The sequence below is a fragment of the Acipenser ruthenus genome, chromosome 27 (assembly GCF_902713425.1).
Source record: "Acipenser ruthenus chromosome 27, fAciRut3.2 maternal haplotype, whole genome shotgun sequence".
In the NCBI taxonomy this organism is placed as follows: domain Eukaryota; kingdom Metazoa; phylum Chordata; class Actinopteri; order Acipenseriformes; family Acipenseridae; genus Acipenser; species Acipenser ruthenus.
In genome coordinates, this window is record NC_081215.1 from 26999551 (window position 1) to 27027234 (window position 27684).

A 27684-nucleotide genomic window follows, 5' to 3' on the forward strand; every position below is an offset into this window, starting at 1 on the left:
ATATAGAGGGTGTGTAATTCAATATGTTAACAAGGGAACATTATTCAGCAGCTTTCATTGGACTCTATGAAGCTGAGGGAGTTCATTCTATATAGAGGGGGTGGAATTCAATATGTTAACAAGGGAACATTATTCAGCAGCTTTCATTGGACTCTATGAAGCTGAGGGAGTTCATTCTATATAGAGGGTGTGCAATTCAATATGTTAACAAGGGAACATTATTCAGCAGCTTTCATTGGACTCTATGAAGCTGAGGGAGTTCATTCTATATAGAGGGGGTGGAATTCAATATGTTAACAAGGGAACATTATTCAGCAGCTTTCATTGGACTCTATGAAGCTGAGGGAGTTCATTCTATATAGAGGAGGGGATGCAACACTTTTGTCCAGAGTTGTATTTCACACACACACAACGACAAAGAAACACAAATTATCAAACAGAGATTTTATTCAGGTATCATGTGCTGTTCAGGTGAAGTCAACTTTAATATATTAGAAAATATGTGAAAAATATTAAGAAACATGAAACTTTATCATTTTTTATATGGTTATTATAATATATATTTATATATTCATTCACTACAGCCCCTCCAACAAAAAACGAAGGAACAAAAAACACTTTCATCCAAACAAAACCGTTATAAATTGCATATTAGTGTTTCAAAAACCAAAATGAAACGCGGTACAATCCTGTGCAATGACCTTTCACCTCTGAGGTGCCACACTACAGTTCGAAATGGCTAAGCGAATAAAAAGGCTTCCTTCAGTCTCCACGGCAACCACCAAGACCACATCATCACTAACAACCTGCTTCCAACATCAGCCCCGAGGCCGATTCATCGATACACAGTGAACCCTGTCCGTCCGACTGTCTGTACCGACTATGCTAATTGACTGTACTGTCGGTCTGTCTGTCTGTCTGTCTGACAGCACAGGCGTGAGTTTAAAGCTTGTGCAAGCTGGAGACTGAGGTCAGGGGCATTAGAACAGCTACAGAAAACTCCCCAGAAATGGTCCGTGATTAAAACATAATGAAAAAAATGAACCCCCCCCCCCCCCCCCGCCCAAAAACTCACAAATGAATAGATCTGAAGCACAGTATATGTTACATTGGGTGACTGCTTATAAAAAATCAAATAAAACACTTTTTTGATTCATTAAAAGGAAACGCACACACACAGTGTGGGGGGGGGGGGTCCTAATTCACACAACACAGTGGAAGCATCGCGAGAACTGGAGGGAAAAAGGAGGCGGACACGCTGAAGAACGCTGTCCGTGACGGACGCGCTTTGATGCTGAACCGCTGGGCAGACAGAGGGCTGGTCCAGAACTGAAATCCATGCCAAACAACGACTCTGAGCTGATTCTACACACTGGGCAGACAGAGGGCTGGTCCAGAACTGAAATCCATGCCAAACAACGACTCTGAGCTGATTCTACACGCTGGGCAGACAGAGGGCTGGTCCAGAACTGAAATCCATGCCAAACAACGACTCTGAGCTGATTCTACACGCTGGGCAGACAGAGGGCTGGTCCAGAACTGAAATCCATGTCAAACAACGACTCTGAGCTGATTCTACACGCTGGGCAGACAGAGGGCTGGTCCAGAACTGAAATCCATGTCAAACAACGACTCTGAGCTGATTCTACACGCTGGGCAGACAGAGGGCTGGTCCAGAACTGAAATCAATGCCAAACAACGACTCTGAGCTGATTCTACACGCTGGGCAGACAGAGGGCTGGTCCAGAACTGAAATCCATGTCAAACAACGACTCTGAGCTGATTCTACACACTGGGCAGACAGAGGGCTGGTCCAGAACTGAAATCCATGTCAAACAACGACTCTGAGCTGATTCTACACGCTGGGCAGACAGAGGGCTGGTCCAGAACTGAAATCCATGTCAAACAACGACTCTGAGCTGATTCTACACGCTGGGCAGACAGAGGGCTGGTCCAGAACTGAAATCAATGCCAAACAACGACTCTGAGCTGATTCTACACGCTGGGCAGACAGAGGGCTGGTCCAGAACTGAAATCCATGCCAAACAACGACTCTGAGCTGATTCTACACGCTGGGCAGACAGAGGGCTGGTCCAGAACTGAAATCCATGCCAAACAACGACTCTGAGCTGATTCTACACGCTGGGCAGACAGAGGGCTGGTCCAGAACTGAAATCCATGCCAAACAACGACTCTGAGCTGATTCTACACGCTGGGCAGACAGAGGGCTGGTCCAGAACTGAAATCCATGCCAAACAACGACTCTGAGCTGATTCTACACGCTGGGCAGACAGAGGGCTGGTCCAGAACTGAAATCCATGCCAAACAATGACTCTGAGCTGATTCTACACGCTGGGCAGACAGAGGGCTGGTCCAGAACTGAAATCCATGTCAAACAACGACTCTGAGCTGATTCTACACGCTGGGCAGACAGAGGGCTGGTCCAGAACTGAAATCCATGTCAAACAACGACTCTGAGCTGATTCTACACGCTGGGCAGACAGAGGGCTGGTCCAGAACTGAAATCCATGTCAAACAACGACTCTGAGCTGATTCTACACGCTGGGCAGACAGAGGGCTGGTCCAGAACTGAAATCCATGCCAAACAACGACTCTGAGCTGATTCTACACGGGCACGGTGCTGTGGAAAGCAGGGTCAGCATGAGCTACATTCATAAAATCCCTTCCATGCCTCTCTGGGGTTCACAATGCTTCCCTAGGCTTTACCATGCTTTCACTGTGCTTTATTACACTGTGCTGTGCTTTTACTGTGGGAAACCTTTATATGGGATGGGAAATACATTTCTTGGGACAAACACCCATGCATAGTTTAATCAAATTCAAGCAAAAATGGAATGGCACATGTTTGAGTGCGTGTGCGTGTCTGTGTCTGTGTTAGTGTGTGTGAGTGTGTGTGTGCGTGTTCCTCTGTATGTGCTTGGGAAGTGTTGTCAGTGTGTGCGCGTGTGTGTGTGCGTCAGTGTGTGTCAGTGTGTGTGTGTGCGTCAGTGTGTGTCAGTGTGTGTGTTCCTCTGTATGTGCTTGGGAAGGGTTGTCAGTGTGTGCGCGCGTGTCTGTGTCTGTGTGTGTGCGTCAGTGTGTGCGCGTCAGTGTGTGTGTGTGTGTCAGTGTGTGTCAGTATGTGCGCGTCAGTGTGTGTGTGCGTCAGTGTGTGTCAGTGTGTGCGCGCATGTCAGTGTGCTTGCGAAGACATTTCTCTTCGTCTCTCCTCACTTTGTTTTCAGCGGGTTAAATGTCAGTTGGTTGATTGTTTTTCTCTCTCTCCTTCCTCCTCTTCCTTCTCTCTTTGGCACTGGAACGTGTGGTGGCCGACACGGATGGATGGAACAGGCGGACTCTCTTTCTTTCTCCCTCATTCGCTAGTCCTGCCACGAGTCTCCACCGGGTGGCGCTATTTGGACAGCTTGCTGATGACTCGGATCAGAGCTCCGTTCTCATCTTTCAAGCGCTGGTTGTCAGCCTTCAGATTGGATAAGACCTGCAGAGAGGGGGAGAAGAGGAGAGAGGAGGGGGAGAAGAGGAGAGAGGAGGGGAGGGGAGAGGAGAGAGGAGGGGGAGACGAGGAGAGAGGAAGGGAGGGGAGAGGAGAGAGGAGGGGGAGACGAGGAGAGAGGAAGGGAGGGGAGAGGAGAGAGGAGGGGGAGACAAGGAGAGAGGATAATTAAACTATGAAGCTAATCTTAACATGCGGTCACATCAGGTCTGCTATATATTATAAAGACATTTCAGAGGGCTGGATCGCATCAATATCAGGGTCTAGTGCTGTATATTATAAAGACATTTCAGAGGGCTGGATCGCATCAATATCAGGGTCTAGTGCTGTATATTATAAAGACATTTCAGAGGGCTGGATCGCATCAATATCAGGGTGTAGTGCTGTATATTATAAAGACATTTCAGAGGGCTGGATCACATCAATATCAGGGTCTAGCGCTATATATTATAAAGACATTTCAGAGGGCTGGATCGCATCAATATCAGGGTCTAGCGCTATATATTATAAAGACATTTCAGAGGGCTGGATCGCATCAATATCAGGGTCTAGTGCTGTATATTATAAAGACAGCTCAGAGTGCTGGATCGCATCAATATCAGGGTCTAGTGCTGTATATTATAAAGACATTTCAGAGGGCTGGATCGCAGGGTCTGCTATATATTCTAGAATACATGTAAACTCTACAGCAGTCAGCCTCTCACCTCCATCTCTTCCTCCAGCTCTGAGACTCTTCTCTCCAGGGATCGGCGCTCCTGCAGGGTGACAGAGTGAGAGAGAGAGTGAGATAGTGAGGGAGTGATACAGAGAGAAGGTGACGTGACATTTGTGTGATGAATCAGCTCCCAGGAACTGGACAAGCTATCAAAACCTCAAATCGTCTCCCCTGGTCAGCACAATCGCCAGGGCTCAAGCACTGGTCAGCACAATCGCCAGGGCTCAAGCACTGGTCAGCACAATCGCCAGGGCTCAAGCACTGGTCAGCACAGTCGCCAGGGCTCAAGCACTGGTCAGCACAGTCGCCAGGGCTCAAGCACTGGTCAGCACAGTCGCCAGGGCTCAAGCACTGGTCAGCACAGTCGCCAGGGCTCAAGCACTGGTCAGCACAATCGCCAGGGCTCAAGCACTGGTCAGCACAGTCGCCAGGGCTCAAGCACTGGTCAGCACAGTCGCCAGGGCTCAAGCACACTGAGTACATGTGGGATGAACTTGAACCTAGCTGAACCGATTTAACAAAGAAGCTCGAGCACACAGACACACAGGAGGAGAGTTTCTCACCTTCTTCTCCATCTCCAGCAGCACAGAGCGGTCTGCAAAGCGCTCCTGCATCTGTGGGGGGAGAGGGCAGAATTACACACAGATACACAGAGACATACAGACAGAGATACACACAGAGAGATACACACAGAGACAGATAGACACACATACACACACACACACACACACATATAGATAGAGAGAGAGAGATACACAGAGAGAGAGATACACAGAAGTACACACAGCTACACACACACACACACAGATATGTAGAGTGACAGAGATACAGAGAGAGAGAGAGTGATACAGAAGTACACACAGCTAGACACACACAGATATGTAGAGAGATACAGAGAGAGAGAGAGAGAGAGAGAGAGAGAGAGAGAGACACAGACACGGAGAGTCACAGTTACCTGGCTGGCCTTGTCCAGTTCCCCTTTGGTCTGGATGATCTTTTTCTGGGAGTCCTGGAACTGGGCCTGTAGCCGTGCATTCTCCCTGCTCATCTCCTCATAGAGCTGGGGAGGGGGAGGGGGAGGGGGAGGGGGAGAGGGCATGAGAGGAAGCAGCTGGTTGGTTCTGACAGCTGTGGTTTTGTTTGCTACAATGCTGCTGAGACTGTGACTCCACCCACCTTCTTGTAGTCCTTCCTGTCCGTCTCAGAGGGGTCAGAGCGAGAGTAGGCGGAGCTAGAGCGAGAGTAGAGGGAGGAGCCACGGCTAGCAATCCTGTCATTGGCCATCAGCTCACCCCTGAGGAAATTCAACCCAATGGTGTGTCAGTAATTCAAGTGTTACAGATGCCTTCCTCGCAGCGTGAGGTTTACAGGAACATTTTCAACGGAATGATTTACAAATCTGCAGAACTAGCCAGCGTGGAGCGGGTCAGTTCAGTGAAATGAAACAGGGAACAGTGAGAAGGGTCAGCATTCGAACCACAGCCATACTGCTGTCTGTCTGCCTGCCTACCTGTCTGTGTCTGTGTCTGTCTCTCTCTCTCTCTCTGCCTGTCTCTCTCTCTCTCTCTGCCTGTCTCTCTCTCTCTCTCTGCCTGTCTCTCTCTCTCTCTCTCTCTGCCTGTCTCTCTCTCTCTCTCTGCCTGTCTCTCTCTCTGCCTGTCTCTCTCTCTCTCTGCCTGTCTCTCTCTCTCTCTCTCTCTCTGCCTGTCTCTCTCTCTCTCTCTGCCTGTCTCTCTCTCTCTCTCTGCCTGTCTCTCTCTCTCTCTCTGCCTGTCTCTCTCTCTCTCTCTCTCTCTCTGCCTGTCTCTCTCTCTCTCTCTGCCTGTCTCTCTCTCTCTCTCTCTCTGCCTGTCTCTCTCTCTGCCTGTCTCTCTCTCTCTCTCTGCCTGTCTCTCTGCCTGTCTCTCACAGCAGGGATGTTGCACAGCAGTGTCACCCAGTCCAGGTTTCACTACGAGCTTGATTAGCCACAGTGTGCAGGTAACAAGCTCAGGTGTGTCTTATTAAACTCGGAGTGAAGCCAGGAATGGATGAAACTGCGTCTCATTTCCTGCCCTGCTGCAGTGCAGTGTGCTGGAAGGTATGTATCCACGTCACTGGAACACACTGCTAGCAGATCGGCAGGGTCCTGGAACTGAACGACACCTGACTCCACTGCTTCATTCACTGAGCCGCATTCAGCTGTGATTCACAGAGAGGACAAACAAACGAGGCTTACCTGCTGAGCCTGTCAGCCTGAAATACAAACGACAGAGAGAGAGAGGTTAGTGGTCATGTGACCTGCCAGCCCTCACCGGCACACATCATGTGACTCAACTACAAACACACAGGCACCAGGGAGACTGCAGAGTCAACCCTATGCGTCCGAGTGTGTCTCACTGCGTCTCAGTGCGTGCGTGTCTCAGTGTGAGTGTGTGTCTCAGTGTGAGTGTGTGTCTCAGTGCGAGTGTGTGTCTCAGTGTGAGTGTGTGTCTCAGTGTGAGTGTGTGTGTCTCAGTGTGCGTTTGTGTCTCAGTGTGAGTCTCAGTGTGCGTGCGTGTCTCAGAGTGAGTGTGTGTCTCAGTGTGAGTGTGTGTCTCAGTGTGAGTGTCTCAGTGCGTTTGTGTCTCAGTGCGTGCGTTTGTGTCTCAGTGCGTTTGTGTCTCAGTGCGTGCGTTTGTGTCTCAGAGTGAGTGTGTGTCTCAGTGTGAGTCTCAGTGCGTGCGTGTCTCAGTGCGTGCGTTTGTGTCTCAGAGTGAGTGTGTGTCTCAGTGTGCGTTTGTGTCTCAGAGTGAGTGTGTGTCTCAGTGTGCGTTTGTGTCTCAGAGTGAGTGTGTGTCTCAGTGTGCGTTTGTGTCTCAGAGTGAGTATGTGTCTCAGTGCGAGTGTGTGTCTCAGTGTGTGTACACTTACAGAAATAAAAAAAAAATCAAAAAAACTTAAATTGATATATAAACTACAAAAACAACACCAGCTTTGACAAAAAGTGCAAACTGAAGTTTGAGCAATTCTATCTATTGTACAAGACCAGCTACTATTCCTTACAAGAGACTGCGTACAGCACATCCCCACCCAGACCACGCTCACAGGGACAGCCTCACCCTAAACACTCCAAGAGACTGCGTACAGCACATCCCCACCCAGACCACGCTCACAGGGACAGCCTCACCCTAAACACTGCAAGAGACTGCGTACAGCACATCCCCACCCAGACCACGCTCACAGGGACAGCCTCACCCTAAACACTGCAAGAGACTGCGTACAGCACATCCCCACCCAGACCACGCTCACAGGGACAGCCTCACCCTAAACACTCCAAGAGACTGCGTACAGCACATCCCCACCCAGACCACGCTCACAGGGACAGCCTCACCCTAAACACTCAATCACGACTCCTTTCGGACGACAGAAATTCAGAGGTCAAGCAGACAGACGTTTCAGCTAGTAGCGCCTTCTTCACTGGATCCACAGCAAGTATAATGCACATAAATCCTTCACGAATTCTGAATCCAAGTGACAGAATAAATCCCACTCCCATCGGAAAAGGCTGAAACAGAGAACGTCCCGTTTGAAAACAGAAAAGCGAGCATGCTTCAGATCAATAACCATCACTGTGTCAGTGCTAAGAGTCTGGGTCGTGCTGCTGTGTTCAAGGGACAGAAACACAGAGACCCCTTGATAGGAAGCAGACAGCCCCTCCCCCGGCCCCCCTCCCCTCCCCTGGGTAAAGTCCAGGCAGGCTGGCTAATCCGATTAACAGCCCACTCCCCCCCCCCCCCCCCCCCACGCCCCCGGGGAGGAAGTAGAGACTCTGGGCGTCTGGCTTTCCTGTTTCCCCTCCTGGGTTTGTGAGGGATTTAACCACTGAGCTACTCAAACCTGCTTCCCTCCACACTGCAGTCCAGCGCTTTCTCTCTCTAACCACTGAGCTCCTCAAACCCACTGCCTTCCACACTGCAGCCCAGCGCTTTCTCTCTAACCACTGAGCTCCTCAAACCTGCTTCCCTCCACACTGCAGTCCAGCGCTTTCTCTCTCTAACCACTGAGCTCCTCAAACCCACTGCCTTCCACACTGCAGTCCAGCGCTTTCTCTCTCTAACCACTGAGCTCCTCAAACCCACTGCCTTCCACACTGCAGCCCAGCGCTTTCTCTCTAACCACTGAGCTCCTCAAACCCGCTTCCCTCCACACTGCAGCCCAGCGCCTGCTTTCTACCTAACCATCTTTGTTATATCATTTAAGATGTCCAGTTCACCCTCCCTCTCCTCCCTCTCCTCCCTCTCACCTCCCTACCTGACCCTCCACCCCTACCCCTCCTGCCCCCCTACCCACAGATTATAACTCACACACAGAGAGTCACACTCACACACAGAGTCACACTCACACACAGAGTCACACACAGTCACACACACACATACAGAGTCACACACAGTCACACACACACATAGTCACACACAGTCACACTCACACACAGACCCACACAGTCACACACACACAGAGTCACACACACAGTCACACACACACAGAGTCACACACAGAGTCACACTCACACTCGGCTCCTGCTCACCTGCTCGGCCCGGCCCCCTCCCTCTTCCTCTCCGGTGTCCTCGTTGTCATCACTCTGTTGGGCAAAAGGGGGCGCAATGAGGCTCATAACTCCCACGACAGGAAGGCAATCACAGAGGGTCAACCCCACTCCCTGAATCCCCCCCCCCCTCTCCTCCCCGTGTTGTTCAGTCCCTCTCCTCTCCTCCCCGTGTTGTTCAGTCCCTCTCCTCCCCGTCCTCACCGTGTTGTTCAGTCCCTCTCCTCTTCTCTTTCCTCGTGGTCTTTGTCGGTCTCTCATTCCCGGTCCCAGCTTGTCATCCGAGTCCTTCTCCCCCGAGGCCTCTGAGACAGGGAGAGAGTACAGTGTGTGTGTATAGAATATATATATATATATATATATATATGCATGTGTGTATGTATGTGTGTGTATGTGTGTATATATACACACGTATGTGTGTATGTATGTATGTATGTGTGTATATGTGTTTATGTGTGTGTATAAAAAAAATTCAATATCCCTGTCCAGCTGCTGCATTAACTGCATGAGCCACAGAGCCTATGTGACTGAGTGAGTGAGTGAGGGAGTGAGTGTGTGATTGAGTGAGTGAGTGATTGAGGGAGTGAGTGTGTGATTGAGTGAGTGAATGAGTGTGAGGGAGTGAGGGAGTGAGTGTGTGATTGAGTGAGTGAATGAGTGTGAGGGAGTGAGTGTGTGATTGAGTGAGTGAATGAGTGTGAGGGAGTGAGTGTGTGATTGAGTGAGTGAATGAGTGTGAGGGAGTGAGTGTGTGATTGAGTGAGTGAATGAGTGTGAGGGAGTGAGGGAGTGAGTGTGTGATTGAGTGAGTGAATGAGTGTGAGGGAGTGAGTGTGTGATTGAGTGAGTGAATGAGTGTGAGGGAGTGAGTGTGTGATTGAGTGAGTGAATGAGTGTGAGGGAGCGAGTGTGCGTGCGTGCCTCGGGTACCTTTGCTCTCCTCAGGTCTGGCAGGTCGGCTGGCGTCAGCGGGGTTCGTGAGGCCCAGCAGGTCTGACTTCTGCAGGTTCGCAATGCGTGACCTCCAGCTGACCTCCTGACAATGACATGACAAGTTACAGCACCATGCAGTAAACCCAGGACTGTCACTGACAAGGTATTCTCCTCTCTGTCCCCAAGTCCTGCTAGTCCAGTGTCTCTGCCCTACCCTTGCCCTGCCCTCTCCTCTCCTCTCCCCCAGTCCTGCTAGTCCAGTGTCTTTGCCCTGCCCTGCCCTCTCCTCTCCCCCAGTCCTGCTAGTCCAGTGTCTTTGCCCTGCCCTCTCCTCTCCCCCAGTCCTGCTAGTCCAGTGTCTTTGCCCTGCCCTGCCCTCTCCTCTCCCCCAGTCCTGCTAGTCCAGTGTCTTTGCCCTGCCCTCTCCTCTCCCCCAGTCCTGCTAGTCCAGTGTCTTTGCCCTGCCCTGCCCTCTCCTCTCCCCCAGTCCTGCTAGTCCAGTGTCTTTGCCCTGCCCTCTCCTCTCCTCTCCCCCAGTCCTGCTAGTCCAGTGTCTTTGCCCTGCCCTCTCCTCTCCTCTCCCCCAGTCCTGCTAGTCCAGTGTCTCTGCCCTCTCCTCTCCTCTCCTCCACTCACCCCCTCTTCTCCAGTCCTGCTAGCCCGGTGCTTGCTAAGTGCCTCCACTCTCTCCTTCTCCTCCTCCTCCTCTCTCTGCTCGGTTGCTCTCCTCTCCTGCTGTCCCTTCATCGTCTTCTCAGCCTCCTGCAGGTCCGTCAGAGTGACTCCCTGGAGCACAAAGAGACACATGGAGGTTACTCTAGAACACGAACACAGGGATTACTCTAGAACAGGAACACATAAACAGAGTAAGGTTACTCTTGAAGAAACACAGGAATACTGATCAAGAACACAGGGACAGACTCAGAGATTACTCTGGATCAGGACCGATACCTGCGTGGATCTCCGGGACTGCCGGGCGTGTCGGGATCGTGCCTTCCTCTGGGCCTCGGCCTCCTCGTCTCGCACCGGGGTCAGGTACGATCTGGAACACACAGAACCAGAACCGGACCGGGTCAGAGACACAGCACAGCAGGACCAGAACACAACTGGGACACACGAAATAAACAGAACTAGTCACAGACACTGCAGGACCGGAGCAGGTCAGAGACAGAACCCAACTGGACCGGGTCACACACAAAATAAAACCGGATCAAACTCAGAAGGGAACTAGAACCGGGCTCCAGACACGCAGCTGCAATGCGCTGCCCGGCTGTGATGTCACTTCCTGTCTCACCTGCGGCGCTCCTTGGCCTCGCCCTGGGTGGCGGCGGTCGTGCTGGACGAGGATGATGATGATGATGTCGTAGTTGTCGTGGAAACAGAGTCTTTGTCCTCCACCTGCCGTGCAAGCCTGTGGGGGAGGTGGGGAGACGTTAGAAATACTGCAGAAATACTGCAGAAATACTGCAGAAATTACACCAAGAAAACTATAAAAACAGAGAAGAATTTACACTGAGAAAGACTTCCAGTCAAAACGTTTATCATTGAATTCACACTGAAGACACTGAGAAAGACTTCCAGTCAAAACGTTTCTCACTGAATTCATACTGAAGACACTGAGAAAGACTTCCAGTCAAAACGTTTATCATTGAATTCACACTGAAGACACTGAGAAAGACTTCCAGTCAAAACGTTTCTCACTGAATTCATACTGAAGACACCGAGAAAGACTTCCAGTCTAAACGTTTATCATTGAATTTACACTGAAGACACTGAGAAAGACTTCCAATCAAAACGTTTATCACTGAATTCACACTGAAGACACTGAGAAAGACTTCCAATCAAAACGTTTATCACTGAATTCACACTGAAGACACTGAGAAAGACTTCCAGTCAAAACGTTTATCATTGAATTCACACTGAAGACACTGAGAAAGACTTCCAGTCAAAACGTTTATCATTGAATTCACACTGAAGACACTGAGAAAGACTTCCAGTCAAAACGTTTCTCATTGAATTTGCAGAGTTTGTGAACGGTGAGCTGTGCTCCTCACAGAGGAGTCTGGGGGTGAAGTTGTGCTCAGAACGTTTCTCATACATTTCTAAAGTTTCAGGACGTTTGTAAAGTCAGTGCTATTGACTGTGTAACATTTCTGGATGACATTTCAACGCCCTCCCTGGCCCCTGGGGGCCTCTTACCTCTGAGCCGTGAGGGCGTTGAGTCGGCCGAGGGCAGAGGAGGTGGGAGTCGTCCCAGAATCCTCTGCTTTGCGTCCGAAGGAGGAGCTGAAACATCAGAGACTTCATTAACAAACAGAGTGGCTCACTGGCGTGAGAGGAGACTGTACACTGCGGGGTGTACTCCTGGCTATGCGAGGGTTACTGAAGGAAAAGCACCCGCTCCTAGTTCATATAGACTGGACCAGGCAATCACGTCAAAGCAAGCTGCCATGGACGTGAGCTTCACACACACTCAGAGACACTGACACACACACAGACATTCACACACACTGTGAGCGACAGAGACACACACAAACAAGTCCCTGAGGCCCCCGCCCAGTGGGGAGACTCGGTCAGTACCTCCTGTAGCCATGGCGATAGGGAAGGGGCAGGGCCATGCTTTGCCCCACCGCTTGCAAATACAGTTCCCTGCACAGTGACATCATCAGTGACATCAGAGACAGCATGCAAGACAGAAAAAGCAACAGACAAAAAACCGCCAGTGTCAGTAAGGAAGGAGAAGGACGGATTTGAAAGAACACGGCTTGCAAAGCTTCGGTTTGCACTCCTTAAATAGGAGGGGGAAGCAGAGATAAACGTTCCCAGTGCGGGTAAGAGGGAACAGACTGCATTTCAGTCTTGTAAAGGAGGGGTTACAGGCTGTCCTGTAACACACCCTGCGGCTGACCTCTATGCTTGACATCTTGTAAAGGAGGGGTTACAGGCTGTCCTGTAACACACCCTGCAGCTGACCTCTATGCTTGACATCTTGTAAAGGAGGGGTTACAGGCTGTCCTGTAACACACCCTGCAGCTGACCTCTATGCTTGACATCTTGTAAAGGAGGGGTTACAGGCTGTCCTGTAACACACCCTGCAGCTGACCTCTATGCTTGACATCTTGTAAAGGAGGGGTTACAGGCTGTCCTGTAACACACCCTGCAGCTGACCTCTATGCTTGACATCTTGTAAAGGAGGGGTTACAGGCTGTCCTGTAACACACCCTGCAGCTGACCTCTATGCTTGACATCTTGTAAAGGAGGGGTTACAGGCTGTCCTGTAACACACCCTGCAGCTGACCTCTATGCTTGACATCTTGTAAAGGAGGGGTTACAGGCTGTCCTGTAACACACCCTGCAGCTGACCTCTATGCTTGACATCTTGGACAACGCTTCAACAATTAAGACGATAAGCAACAGTTCCAAAAGTGATAAAACCTTTAAAACCTCTAAACCGAGCACGAGTCTCGATGCTGTTACCTGCAGTACCGTGAGAGGTGGACTAGAATCCCCTCTGCGGTTCTGAGCAGACCTGTCTGGTACCGGCTGACCCATACCAAGCCTGCCGCACCAGCTCCGATCCACAGGCTACTGGGCAAACTCGCTGCTTCAACCCGTCTCAATTTAACTCAGACAGACACACAGAGACAGACCTGCAGACACACAGACAAGCCTACAGGCACACAGACAGGCCTACAGACACACAGACAGGCCTACAGGCACACAGACAGACCTACAGGCACACAGACAGACCTACAGGCACACAGACAGGCCTACAGGCACACAGACAGACCTGCGCTGGAAGCCGGGGGCGGAGCTTGAGACCTCGCTCCCTGATTGGCTGTTGAGGCGGCGTGTGTAGGAGGAGCTCCTGGCGAGTGCGCCCGTGACATCAGTGCTGTCATGCATTGCGGGTTGCCGTGGAAACGAGCTGCTGCGTGGGGAGGGGAGGGGAGGAGTTATGCACTCGCCTGAGTTTCTGCTTTTTGTCCAACAGGCAAGTTACAAGCAGAAGAGGAAGAACAGGAAGCAGCTCCCATTCCAAGACATGTGCGTCTGGAGCTCCGAAACTCGCTAGTACTAACTTCAGATTACAGGGAAAGCACGAGAGTGACTCAAGCTGGCAAGGGATTTGGAAGCTCCCTGCACCCTCCCCTCCCGACCTCTACCTGCTGGGGGGCTCCTGGCTGCTGTCTGGGATGCTGAAGAGGCGTCGGGTGGGGGTGGGGGGGACCCGGGCCAGACGGGGCTCCCTGCTCTCTCCGTCCTGCAGTAACAAGAACCCTATCAATTACCCCGTCACAGCCCACTGGATCAATCCCTCCCACACTCTCCGTGCAGTACCAGCCTCACCTTGGCCTGTGTCTCTGTGCCGGTGAGCCGGGGGCTGGACGTGGACCGGATGATCCCCCCACTGCTGTCCCGGGCCTTGCTCTCCTCCTGGCCCCCAGGGGCCCCTGCGCTGTTCAGGGCCCCGTAGCTGCCCGTCTTGCGCAGCGAGGTCCTCCAGGAGGTAGGGGGCGCTGCTCCATCCTTCCTCTCCTCCTCCGCCCCGCCCGTGGAAGAGCGAGGAGCTGCAGGGGGCTTGCTGGGGGGGCTGGAGCTCTGAAGGGGTGGGGGGGGCGTATAGTTATGCAGGACTTAAACACTCAGTCAAACAGAAACGCATTGATTAGATCACTCCCATCTTCTCTAATGAATGAATCTGCTATTTATTCCTCTGGTTTAGATTCCATTTTGGCTGCACTTCTTCAGGGTGGCCTGTAGGGGGCAGCACTTTAAAAATCAAACCATGCCCTGCTCACCGCTTGGAGCGATTCCTGGTTTCACTGTGAGTTTAATATGACACACCTGAGCTTGTTACCTAGACACACTGGGGCTGATCAAGCTGGAATGGGTGACACTGCTGTGCTCCATCCCTGTCATATTATTATTAAGCTCACAGAGTGAATGTAAGACCTGGACTGACTCACCGTGCTCTGCAGTGGGCGTGGTATTATTAATATTAGCATTGTTATTATCACGCTCATTAGGCTCCACCCACCTTCTTGCTGGGTCCACTGGCTGCCGCGGCGACGCTGGCGATGGCAGGACTGTTCAGTTTGTTGTTCAGGTTGTTTATCATTTCACGAGTTTTCACTTTCTCTGCACAAAAAAGGGAGGGGGGAGAGAGAGAAAGAGAGAGAGAGAGAGAGAGAGAGAGAGAGAGAGAGAGAGAGAGGTCATAGAACAAACCGATGTGTACATTGCACTGAAACAGAAGGCAGAAAGGTGCCAAACCTCTCTCCTCCTCCCCTCCTCCCCTCGGTCTCAGATTCAATGTCAGATTCCTACTCAGAGCTAGAGCTGCTCAACTCTCTCTCTCTCTCTCTCTCTCTCTCTCTCTCTCTCTCTCTCTCTCTTTCTCTCTCGCTCGCTCTCTGACTTTCTCTCTCGCTCTCTCTCTCTCTGACTCTCGCTCTTTTACTCTTTCTCTCTCTGACTCTCTCACCTGACTCGGTCTCGGACTCAGTGTCAGATTCCTCCTCGGAGCTGGAGCTGCTCGACTCCCCCTCTCCCTTCCTCTCCTCCTCCACTCCCTCGAAGGCCACGGGTTCAAGTGTCTCCAGGGCACGCCTCTCCTTGTCGTGCAGAGAGATCTTCTCTTTGCTGCTCATACGAGAAATAGAGCTCCTGTGGGGGGGGGGGGGGGCACCGGGGAGGGGAGGCGGGGCAAACACCATGCAGTAGCCAATCAGTGTCACACACACACGGCAAACAGCACAGCCAATCAGTGCGAGATTCCACTTCCCCTTTAAGAGAAACTCCAAATTTAAACACTGGAGCCCCCGTTTTGAGAGTTTAAATAAAAAGAAAAACATGTAACCCATGCTTCCCTCTTTACTTTGCTATCTGACAAACATTCAAAAATACAAAAAGTGAATTTACTGTCAATGCAGCTGAGCCGCGAATGAACCAATCAGTGAACAGAGACACGCTTTGAAAATCAAACACCAAGTTAAAAAACAACACAAAAAACACACACATAGCTTAAAGGGGAAGTGTTTTTAGCCACAGAGTCTGTTACAAGCTCACACGTCAGTGGAAAAAACAACAAACACACACACACACACACACACACACACACACGCACGGACACACACACACACACACACACACACACACAAACCCACCGACACGGACACACACACACACACAAGCCCACCGACACGGACACACACACACACACAAACCCAGCGACACGGACACACACACGCAGACACACACTGAGACAGGCACACAGACAGACACACACCTAGACAGGAACACAGACAGACACACAGACACAGGCAGGCAGGGGTGGCAGCGTTGGCGCTGTGCGTACCTGCGTGTGCGGCCCAGGGCACTCTGGGACAGTGGGCTCGTCTCGATGAGGGCGGGCTGCAGCTTGGCCTGCTTCTCCTTCTCGATCCGCAACTGAGAAAGAGGGAGCGAGAGAGCAGGAGGAAGAGAGGTAAACAGAGGGACAAACCAGACCCAAGTCAGACAGGCGAACACAGATGGATATATAGGAAGCCACACAAACAAACACACAGACACACACGCAGACGGGCAGACAGAAGGACAGACAGATAAGAAGGACACAATAGAAGGACAGACAGGAGGACAGATGGAGGGACAGACAGAAGGACACACAGACGGACAGACAGACACACAGAAGGACACACAGACAGACCTGGCTCTGTTTCTTCTGCAGCTCCTCGAGCATTTCCACGAGGCTCTCATCGGCCACATCGAAGGCAGTCTGACCCTGCGGGGGGAGGAGAGCAAACAAAGAGATCAGCAGCACTGTGAGGAACTGCAGGAGGTGATACAGCAGCAGCAGCACTGTGAGGAACTGCAGGAGGAGATACAGCAGCAGCAGCACTGTGAGGAACTGCAGGAGGAGATACAGCAGCAGCAGCACTGTGAGGAACTGCAGGAGGAGATACAGCAGCAGCAGCACTGTGAGGAACTGCAGGAGGAGATACAGCAGCAGCAGCACTGTGAGGAACTGCAGGAGGAGATACAGCAGCAGCAGCACTGTGAGGAACTGCAGGAGGAGATACAGCAGCAGCAGCACTGTGAGGAACTGCAGGAGGAGATACAGCAGCAGCAGCACTGTGAGGAACTGCAGGAGGAGATACAGCAGCAGCAGCACTGTGAGGAACTGCAGGAGGAGATACAGCAGCAGCAGCACTGTGAGGAACTGCAGGAGGAGATACAGCAGCAGCAGCACTGTGAGGAACTGCAGGAGGAGATACAGCAGCAGCAGCACTGTGAGGAACTGCAGGAGGAGATACAGCAGCAGCAGCACTGTGAGGAACTGCAGGAGGAGATACAGCAGCAGCAGCACTGTGAGGAACTGCAGGAGGAGATACAGCAGCAGCAGCACTGTGAGGAACTGCAGGAGGAGATACAGCAGCAGCACTGTGAGGAACTGCAGGAGGAGATACAGCAGCAGCAGCACTGTGAGGAACTGCAGGAGGAGATACAGCAGCAGCAGCACTGTGAGGAACTGCAGGAGGAGATACAGCAGCAGCACTGTGAGGAACTGCAGGAGGAAAGGAGTCAAAGTATCCCAGTCATCAAGAACCCCAGCCAAGCCCCACCCCCTCACAGGTACCCCAGCCCTGCCAGCTCTCACAGGTGCCCCAGCCCTGCCCCCTCTCACAGGTACCCCAGCCCTGCCCCCTCTCACAGGTACCCGAGCCCTGCCCCCTCTCACAGGTACCCCAGCCCCGCCCCCTCTCACAGGTGCCCCAGCCCCGCCCCCTCTCACAGGTGCCCCAGCCCCACCCCCTCTCACAGGTGCCCCAGCCCTGCCCCCTCTCACAGGTACCCCAGCCCCGCCCCCTCTCACAGGTGCCCCAGCCCTGCCCCCTCTCACAGGTGCCCCAGCCCTGCCCCCTCTCACAGGTACCCCAGCCCCTCTCACAGGTGCCCCAGACCCGCCCCCTCTCTCACCACTTTGTTGACGGCCTGCATGTCGCACAGACTCTCCCCCAGCAGCCGGCACACCTCCTCCTGGCCCCAGTGCGCTGCAGCATGCAGGGAGCTCCAGCCATCATTATCCTTCACATTCACATCGAACCCAGCCTTCAGCAGCAGCCTGCCAGAGGAGGAGGGGGGGGGGGGGGGGGGAGAGAGAGAGAGATGAGAGAAGAGAGAGCAGAGAGCAGAGAGGAGAGAGAGAGGAGAGAAAAGAGAGATATAGAGGAGAGAGAGAGAGCAGAGGAGAGAGGAGAGAAAAGAGATATAGAGGAGAGAGAGAGGGATAGATGAGCGAGAGAGATGAGAGAAGAAAGGAGAGAGGAGAGAGAGGGATAGATGAGCGAGAGAGATGAGAGAAGAGAGGGGAGAGGAGAGAGAAGAGAGAGAGAGGAGATAGAGAGAAGAGAGAGGGGAGCTCTGATTTTCAATGTCCAGCAATGGCGATGAGGGATGGATGTCACTGACAGGCTTGTTGTTATCTGTAATATTCGGCTCACACACACACACACACACACACACACTGATGCACACACACTGACACACACACACACACGACACTCGGATGCACACACACTGACACACACACACACTGACACACTGACACACGTTTGCATTCCTGTATGTGTGTTTACTTCTCAGTGACTCTCACTGTATTTTTATTTACTATTTCTAACTCCAGTCAAACAAAACTCCACACGAGTGAAAGTCGACAACAAATATTTTGGCTTTTTTTTTTTTTTTAAAGGCATGTTTGGTTCTTAAAAAGGTGTTTTACAAAGTGGGGAAGTCCCTACAACGTCGTTTTTTCAGGAGTTACACACACACAGACACACATACTGACAAACACTGACACACACACTGACACACACATACTGACACACACACACAGACACTTACACACACTGACACACACACACACACACACGTTACTAAAAGCAAGTCAGTCTGGGAAAGAGGGTCAGTAAATAAGCTGGTCTGGCCCAGAGCAACGGCAACTCAACACACACGCCACTCTCTCTCTCCCGTGGTCTTCATCGACCCCCGACTCACTTGATGACCTCGAGGTACCCCTTGGCTGCCGCGACGTGCAGGTCGGTGGCCCCGGTTTTGGGGTGCCGGCTCACCGTGACCTTGCCCTGATTGACCCAATGCTGAGCATCCTGCAGCATCAGTCTCTTCTCCTCCTGGCGCGCCAACTCCACATCCACCCCTGAGAGGAGAGGAGGGGAGAGAGAGGGAGTTAACAATGCCTATTCACACGGGACGCGATGCGAGGGGGAGGGAATGAGGGGGAGGAGGAGGAAGGGGGGAGTGAGAGAGGGGTGGGGAGAGGGGGGAGTGAGAGAGGGGGAAGGGGAGGGGAGGGGAGTGGAGGGGGAGTGAGTCACCTTGCTTCTTAATCTCAGCCTGCAGCAGCCTCTCCATGGCCGACTCCTGCGCCACATCCAGGGGCAGCTCGCCCTCGCTGTTCACTGCCGCCACGCGCGCCCCCTTCTTGATCAGGAACCCTGCGATGTCCGTGAAGCCGCAGGACGCGGCGGCGTGCAGGGGGGTCCAGCCCTCGTTGTCAGGCTGGTTCACGTTCGCTCCGTGTTCAACCAGAAACTCCACCATCTCCAGATTCTCATCAATACAGGCCTGAAGAGAGAGAAGGAGAGGGGGATAGTGTGAGAGGGAGAGAGTGAGAGTGTGTGTGTGTGTGTGAGAGAGCGAGAGAGAGAGTGTGCGAGTGATTGAGTCTGTGAGAGTCAGAATGTGAGTGAAGAAACAGCTGCTTGGGTTTGAGTGGATCACTGTTCTCTGCAGAGTCTACAGCGATCAATCTTCACAAACTCAAGCAGCCGTTTCCTCTCTCGTTTCACTCAGAAGGGTAAATCAGTCCGATGGACAGCAGCGACCCTCTCCTGTGGACAGCTCCATCAGAATGATCCAGTAAACTGCTTGTCAGCTCCAGTGCACTGGCTGAATACTTCAACAGAGCTCAACGAAAACAAACACGTGATTCCTGTTCTGCGCACTAGGGGGCAGCGGTAAGCAGGAGCTCCTGGTCCAGTGGCAGCAGGCTGGGGGTCATTCATAACTTTGAGCCTCAGAATTTATTTCCAGTGGGTCAGGGATCAGAGATCCCTCCCCCCCCTGCCCCTCGCATGAACTCCACTCAGCAGAGCTGGAGGAGAGAGCTGGGCTCGGGCCAGGAATCACCAACCTCCACAGGAAAACAGATGGGAAAAAAACACAATACAAGGGGGAGGTTGGGTTTGGTTTCTCAGCTGGAAAGAATGACAGCCAGTCCTTCTGCTCAAGGGGAACAGATCCTTTCTTTGTATCGCAACACTAGACTGAAAGCCCAGCTCATAAATGAAGAACAAGCGTGCTTTAAATCTCGCTCAGATCATGTGCGTCTTCTCAAAAGTTCGGTCCGACCTGTTTTGTTCAGCTGACCCTGACCCTGTTTAGTTTACCTTCCTGAGTCCCGAGCCGATCTCAATGCAGAGCGAACGAGACCGCTGAAGAAAAGTTTGGGCCTGTCAGGGGGAAGACGAGGGGCCACGGCTTCCTGCAGCGTCTCAACCACCGGACCCTGGAACCCAGGTCCCGAGCCGCGGCGTCTGTGGTGTGTATGTGAGGAACGCAGCCCCAGACGGACCCCTCCCTCCTCCCTCCTCCACACTCACAAAGGGGATATTGTTGCAGCTGCTCGCCGGCTCCCGGTCACCACTTGGAAAGGCAACTCGGAAAATAACAATAATGTATATTTAAATGTGGGTTGCTAGGCGACGGGGGCCGTTACATATTCCAGCAGACACACAAATGCTCTCTCTCTCTCGCTGTGTGTGACATTCTGGATCGCTTCGGAGCAGCGCACTAGCGAGGAGGACCGAGAGCCATACAAGGACATTCTCCAGCCAACAGCCCTGCGAGCATCCTCGAGAGAGACAGAGAGAGAGGCAGGGACCACGGGCAGGCCAGACGCTAACAAGAGGAGGCAGTGTGGTCTAGTGGGGAGAGCTGAGGGACTGGGAGGGAGGCAGTGTGGTCTAGGGGTTAGAGCTGAGGGACTGGGAGGGAGGCAGTGTGGTCTAGGGGTTAGAGCTGTGGCACCCTCCCTCCCTCCTTCTCTCTCTGGCACCCTCCCTCCCTCCCTCTCACTGGCACCCTCCCTCCCTCCCTCCCTCCCTCTCACTGGCACCCTCCCTCCCTCCCTCCCTCCCTCTCCCTCTCTCTGGCACCCTCTCTCTCTCTCCTCTAAGTCACAATCATCCAACAACATCATAAAGCATTTCTATGAGAGAGTCTTAGACTTCTCTTTTAATACATTGTGGAAACAGAAACACGGAAATTAATCTACCACTATCTGGCTTTGTGTTCCTTCATCTTCACAGGGAGTGGAGGAACATGCAGGCGTGGCTCGGAGGTCTCCGACGCGCACTGCAGAGCAGTTTGAGCCAGTCCAGGTTTTGCAACCCCTTGCAGCCCAGACAGGAAGTCCCCGAGAGGAGGTCAAACTCATCCCTGACCTGTATGTTGCCAAGCACTTCCTGTTTCAATCAGGCTCTTCCTGTCAAACTCCTCATCATTTCAATAATAATAATAATAATAATAATAATAATAATAATAATAATAGACTTCACTGAGGGGAGCTCTGAACCCCAGGACTGGGTGCAGCAGCAGCAGCAGCAGCAGGGCTGGTGTGAGTTTGTAACCCTGCTCAAACTCCTGGCTCCTGATCATTTCAATAGACGTCACACAAAGGAAGGGTTGGATAGTTAGAGCCGCACAGGCCCAAAAGCCACCAAATCCCTCAGTGCCTCGCTGTGGTTTTAAATAAAATGAAGATGCATACAATCTGATAAACAACTAAAAAGCCTAACAGATAAAAAAAAAATGTCTGGAAACCAAGAGAAATGCTGCCATTGTTTGCTCTTTGAAAACAGCCACGAGGCAGAACCCACGTCAGCGAGCGCGGTCCCAATCGCGCTGGGGACAGGAGAGAGGCCGGGAGCTGCTGCAGAGGCCATGCCTGGGTCTCCAGTGAAGGGGTCCGGGGGCTCTCAGTAACAGAAAAGCAACACAGAGACACAATACATAAAAGAGCTGCTTAAGCGCTAATGAAAGCACAAAGCGATGTAACACTGACACACGAGTGCCTGTTGTTTCTATATCCCTCCCCACTGCGTGGAAAGTGAAATGCTCACACCCAGGTTTTCATGCAGGCCGGTATATAAAGGATACAAATGACCACTCTTGAGGCGATGGTTATAAACTCGAACCCCTCTTCAACCCTGTGTGCTCTTCTAAGATCATCGTCCGATTCACTCCTATTTTTCTCGCTCCCAGTTGGAATTCTCAATCCCCAGTAGGGTCGTAACATTTGGACCAGCGGTCACACAGCTGGGAGACAAGACTTAAGACAGAGGGAAGGACACACTTCTTTACACCTCTATCTCCCCCCGACTCAGAGACAGGACAGGACAGGACAGGAGGCCGTCAGTAAGACCTTCTCAACAGGACCGGCTAAACAAGTTAAACCAGGAGATCTTCAAAACAAAACAGCAGCTCTGAACCCTGTGACTCATCAAATTTCATTCCTGGAACAGCATGACCAATCTCACTGTCAATCTGAGATCTGCCTGATCCTCCTGTCAATCTGAGATCTGCCTGATCCTCCTGTCAATCTGAGATCTGCCTGATCCTCCTGTCAATCTGAGATCCACTGATCCTCCTGTCAATCTGAGATCCGCCTGATCCTCCTGTCAATCTGAGATCCGACTGATCCTCCTGTCAATCTGAGATCCGCCTGATCCTCCTGTCAATCTGAGATCTGCCTGATCCTCCTGTCAATCTGAGATCTGCCTGATCCTCCTGTCAATCTGAGATCCGCCTGATCCTCCTGTCAATCTGAGATCCACTGATCCTCCTGTCAATCTGAGATCCACTGATCGCCCTGTCAATCTGAGATCCACTGATCGCCCTGTCAATCTGAGATCCGCTTGATCCTCCTGTCAATCTGAGATCCACTGATCGTCCTGTCAATCTGAGATCCACTGATCGTCCTGTCAATCTGAGATCCGCCTGATCCTCCTGTAAATCTGAGATCCACTGATCCTCCTGTCAATCTGAGATCCGGCTGATCTTCCTGTCAATCTGAGATCCGCCTGATCCTCCTGTCAATCTGAGATCTGCTTGATCCTCCTGTCAATCTGAGATCCGCTTGATCCTCCTGTCAATCTGAGATCCACTGATCCTCCTGTCAATCTGAGATCCGCTTGATCCTCCTGTCAATCTGAGATCCGTCTGATCTTCCTGTCAATCTGAGATCCACCTGATCCTCCTGTCAATCTGACACAGGACACAGGACAAAGACACAGCACTCACACAGATACCCTCTGTGCAACCTCTAACCACAGGGTCATCGATTCACACAGACACAGGACACAGACACAGCACTCACACAGACACCCTCTGTGCAACCTCTAACCACAGGGTCATCGATTCACACAGACACAGGACACAGACACAGCACTCACACAGACACCCTCTGTGCAACCTCTAACCACAGGGTCATCGATTCACACAGACACAGGACACAGACACAGCACTCACACAGACACCCTCTGTGCAACCTCTAACCACAGGGTCATCGATTCACACAGACACAGGACACAGACACAGCACTCACACAGACACCCTCTGTGCAACCTCTAACCACAGGGTCATCGATTCACACAGACACAGGACACAGACACAGCACTCACACAGACACCCTCTGTGCAACCTCTAACCACAGGGTCATCGATTCACACAGACACAGGACACAGACACAGCACTCACACAGACACCCTCTGTGCAACCTCTAACCACAGGGTCATCGATTCACACAGACACAGGACACAGACACAGCACTCACACAGACACCCTCTGTGCAACCTCTAACCACAGGGTCATCGATTCACACAGACACAGGACACAGACACAGCACTCACACAGACACCCTCTGTGCAACCTCTAACCACAGGGTCATCGATTCACACAGACACAGGACACAGACACAGGACACAGACACAGCACTCACACAGACACCCTCTGTGCAACCTCTAACCACAGGGTCATTGATTCACACAGACACGGGACACAGACACAGCACTCACACAGACACCCTCTGTGCAACCTCTAACCACAGGGTCATCGATTCACACAGACACAGGACACAGACACAGCACTCACACAGACACCCTCTGTGCAACCTCTAACCACAGGGTCATCGATTCACACAGACACAGGACACAGACACAGCACTCACACAGACACCCTCTGTGCAACCTCTAACCACAGGGTCATCGATTCACACAGACACAGGACACAGACACAGGACACAGGACACAGCACTCACACAGACACCCTCTGTGCAACCTCTAACCACAGGGTCATTGATTCACACAGACACGGGACACAGACACAGCACTCACACAGACACCCTCTGTGTAACCTCTAACCACAGGGTCATCGATTCACACAGACACAGGACACAGACACAGGACACAGACACCCTCTGTGCAACCTCTAACCACAGGGTCATTGATTCACACAGACACAGGACACAGACACAGCACTCACACAGACACAGCACATAATATAAGAGTGCGCAGTATCGGGGTTGCTGCATCGGCTCGTCCTCACAAACTAAACTGAAACGCATCTCCGTGTGTAATCTTCCTCTCACTAATAATAAATCGTGACCTTCACAACACACACACACACACACACACGTCTCTGTATTCCATTAACCCATCAACAGGCAATCACTGCTTTTGATCAAAATTAAAAAAAATTAAAAAAAAGAACACAAACTAGTATTGTATTTCATTGTTGGGGAGTCGTTTATTTTGTTAAAATAATAATAATAATAATAATAATAATAATAATAATAATAATAATAATAATAATAATAATAATAGTCTGAACAAAGACCCAACGATATTCTGTGATCGAGTTACATTCCCACGACCAGGAAGAATTTGAACTTCAAATTTCATTTTTAACGCTTAATTATTTAAAACAAACACCTTAAACTCAAACTTCACAAGATCGCCCATGGTCGAAAAAGACCAGAGACGCGCCTGTCATTATTACTATTACTACTATTATTATTATTACTATTATTACTATTATTACTATTATTATTATTATTATTATTATTATTATTATTATTATTATTATTATTATTGTTGTTAATCTGATGTTGAGGATTAATTCGCAACCTCCCGTCACACGAAATCAAGTCCGGATTGTGATTAACGTGCAGAGTGGAAGCGCAAACCGAGGCAGCGCAGAAACGGTAATATCAGCACACACACACATTATATATATATTATATTATATTATATGATATTATATTATATTATATTATATTATATGATATTATATTGTATAAAGATCGTGTTTTAAAGCCTCACGGCTCCGCTGTGGTTGTTTCCGTACCTGGTGTAACGCTGTTAGCCCGTCCACATTCGTGTGGTTGATATCAGCACACACACACATTATATATATATTATATTATATTATATTATATTATATTATATGATATTATATTGTATAAAGATCGTGTTTTAAAGCCTCACGGCTCCGCTGTGGTTGTTTCCGTACCTGGTGTAACGCTGTTAGCCCGTCCACATTCGTGTGGTTGATATCAGCACACACACACATTATATATATATTATATTATATTATATTATATTATATTATATGATATTATATTGTATAAAGATCGTGTTTTAAAGCCTCACGGCTCCGCTGTGGTTGTTTCTGTACCTGGTGTAACGCTGTTAGCCCGTCCACATTCGTGTGGTTGATATCAGCGCCCTGCTGAAGCAAACCCCGGACCTCTTCCCGATCGCCCGCCGAGCAAGCTGCCATGAACACGGCTCCCTGAGCGAAGCGGACCCGGTACCGAGACTGGCCTGTTCCCCCGGGACGATCCCGCGACTCTGCCTCGGACCGGTCCGTTTCCGAGCCGGTCCATCGGCTCAGCTGCTCTCGGCGCTTCTTCCGAGCGGCGTCCGACCTGGAGCGATCCTCCGCCGCCATCTTCCTAGATTGGTGTGGAGAAGCGGAGCGGAGCAGCGGACTGGCTGGCAGAGCGAATGCGCCACCTGCCTGCAGGAATCTGGCATTGCAACCGGGAGGGGAGTGCGGGAATAATGTATTGAAGTCGAGAGAGAGGGACGATCCGACAAGAGCCACACAACTTAACAAGGCAATGTAATCACAGCAGAAACCCGAGCGAGAATAAGCAGGACTGCCCTTCGACCAGGGAGGAGAAAAACCCGAGACAATGCACTGCGCCGCCTGTGTACAAGCCACGGAAACTGCAGCTTAAAACCACCACGTCGAAGACACGATCTGAATCTCTTTCAGTGACTCTGTATACCTCAAATCACCAGCTGAATCCAGACATGTCTTTACTGTGATGTAACAGAGCCCCCAACTCTCCCTCAATCTGTACCCCTCTATACTGTAACACAGCCCCCGACTCTCCCTCAATCTGTACCCCTCTATACTGTAACACAGCCCCCGACTCTCCCTCAATCTGTACCCCTCTATACTGTAACACAGCCCCCGACTCTCCCTCAATCTGTACCCCTCTATACTGTAACACAGCCCCAGACTCTCCCTCAGTCTGTACCCCTCTATACTGTAACACAGCCCCCAACTCTCCCTCAATCTGTACCCCTCTATACTGTAACAGAGCCCCCGACTCTCCCTCAATCTGTACCCCTCTATACTGTAATACAGCCCCCAACTCTCCCTCAATCTGTACCCCTCTATACTGTAACAGAGCCCCCGACTCTCCCTCAATCTGTACCCCTCTATACTGAAACACAGCCCCCGACTCTCCCTCAGTCTGTACCCCTCTATACTGAAACACAGCCCCCGACTCTCCCTCAATCTGTACCCCTCTATACTGTAACACAGCCCCAGACTCTCCCTCAATCTGTACCCCTCTATACTGAAACACAGCCCCCAACTCTCCCTCAATCTGTACCCCTCTATACTGTAACACAGCCCCCGACTCTCCCTCAATCCACACTCACACAGAAATCTGAGTGCGAGATCCACACTCACACAGAAATCTGAGTGCGAGATCCACACTCACACAGAAATCTGAGTGCGAGATCCGCACTCACACAGAAATCACAAGCGCAGCCACTGGTGTTAATAGGATCCAATGGGGAGGTGTCCATGCCTTGTGTTCAAAACGAAGGCATCCATCACTCCCATCAAACTTTATTATTAAAGAAATTCAAGACAACCCCAGCTGAATCTCTACCCAGAGCGGCATCTTCAGCCCCAGCTGAATCTCTACCCAGAGCGGCATCTTCAGCCCCAGCTGAATCTCTACCCAGAGCGGCATCTTCAGCCCCAGCTGAATCTCTACCCAGAGCGGCATCTTCAGCCCCAGCTGAATCTCTACCCAGAGCGGCATCTTCAGCCCCAGCTGAATCTCTACCCAGAGCGGCATCTTCAGCCCCAGCTGAATCTCTACCCAGAGCGGCATCTTCAGCCCCAGCTGAATCTCTACCCAGAGCGGCATCTTCAGCCCCAGCTGAATCTCTACCCAGAGCGGCACCTTCAGCCCCAGCTGAATCTCTACCCAGAGCGGCATCTTCAGCCCCAGCTGAATCTCTACCCAGAGCGGCATCTTCAGCCCCAGCTGAATCTCTACCCAGAGCGGCATCTTCAGCCCCAGCTGAATCTCTACCCAGAGCGGCATCTTCAGCCCCAGCTGAATCTCTACCCAGAGCGGCATCTTCAGTCCCAGCTGAATCTCTACCCAGAGCGGCATCTTCAGCCCCAGCTGAGCAGCTGTGGTTACCCGGTTATAAACCCTGCAGCAGCTGCAGATATCCGCTTTCCTCAGAAATCAAATTAAAACACTCCAGTACAGGT

The 27684-nt window shown here is 51.4% G+C and overlaps 1 protein-coding gene across 6 annotated transcripts; it reads right to left on the reverse strand.

Annotated features, from left to right (window-relative positions):
* Positions 1–429: 429 nt before the first annotated feature.
* On the reverse strand, positions 430–26184 carry zmp:0000001167 (protein phosphatase 1 regulatory subunit 12A). Of its 6 annotated transcripts, none has more exons than XM_059001935.1 (24): positions 25546–26184; positions 19125–19374; positions 18787–18946; positions 17710–17854; positions 16439–16513; positions 16088–16179; positions 15215–15372; positions 14768–14868; positions 14077–14328; positions 13893–13990; positions 13517–13657; positions 11926–12012; positions 11021–11137; positions 10678–10768; positions 10363–10512; positions 9724–9829; positions 8998–9098; positions 8776–8829; positions 6448–6464; positions 5406–5523; positions 5185–5289; positions 4793–4843; positions 4219–4269; positions 430–3499 (listed from the first exon to the last, which is right to left on the reverse strand). In XM_059001935.1, the coding sequence occupies exons 1-24, from the start codon at positions 25819–25821 to the stop codon at positions 3413–3415; spliced, it is 2883 nt and encodes a 960-aa protein (XP_058857918.1). In that variant the 5' UTR covers positions 25822–26184; the 3' UTR covers positions 430–3412. The 6 variants fall into 6 exon arrangements, with proteins under 6 accessions (XP_058857918.1, XP_058857917.1, XP_058857916.1 ...); XM_059001934.1 differs by having other exon boundaries at positions 13517–13654; positions 15215–15396; positions 25546–26180; XM_059001933.1 differs by having other exon boundaries at positions 15215–15396; positions 25546–26178.
* Positions 26185–27684: the final 1500 nt, after the last annotated feature.

What these genes read in the sequence shown, in the direction of transcription:
- zmp:0000001167 (XM_059001933.1), bottom strand. Translation starts at nt 25,821, where the DNA reads ATGGCGGCGGAGGATCGCTCCAGGTCGGACGCCGCTCGGAAGAAGCGC. An exon ending in GGCTAACAGCGTTACACCAG is followed by an intron (nt 19,375 to 25,545) that starts GTACAGAAACAA and finishes CTCTCTCTTCAG; the next exon opens with GCCTGTATTGATGAGAATCT. An exon ending in TGCAGGCCGTCAACAAAGTG is followed by an intron (nt 16,514 to 17,709) that starts GTGAGAGAGGGG and finishes CTCCCCCCGCAG; the next exon opens with GGTCAGACTGCCTTCGATGT.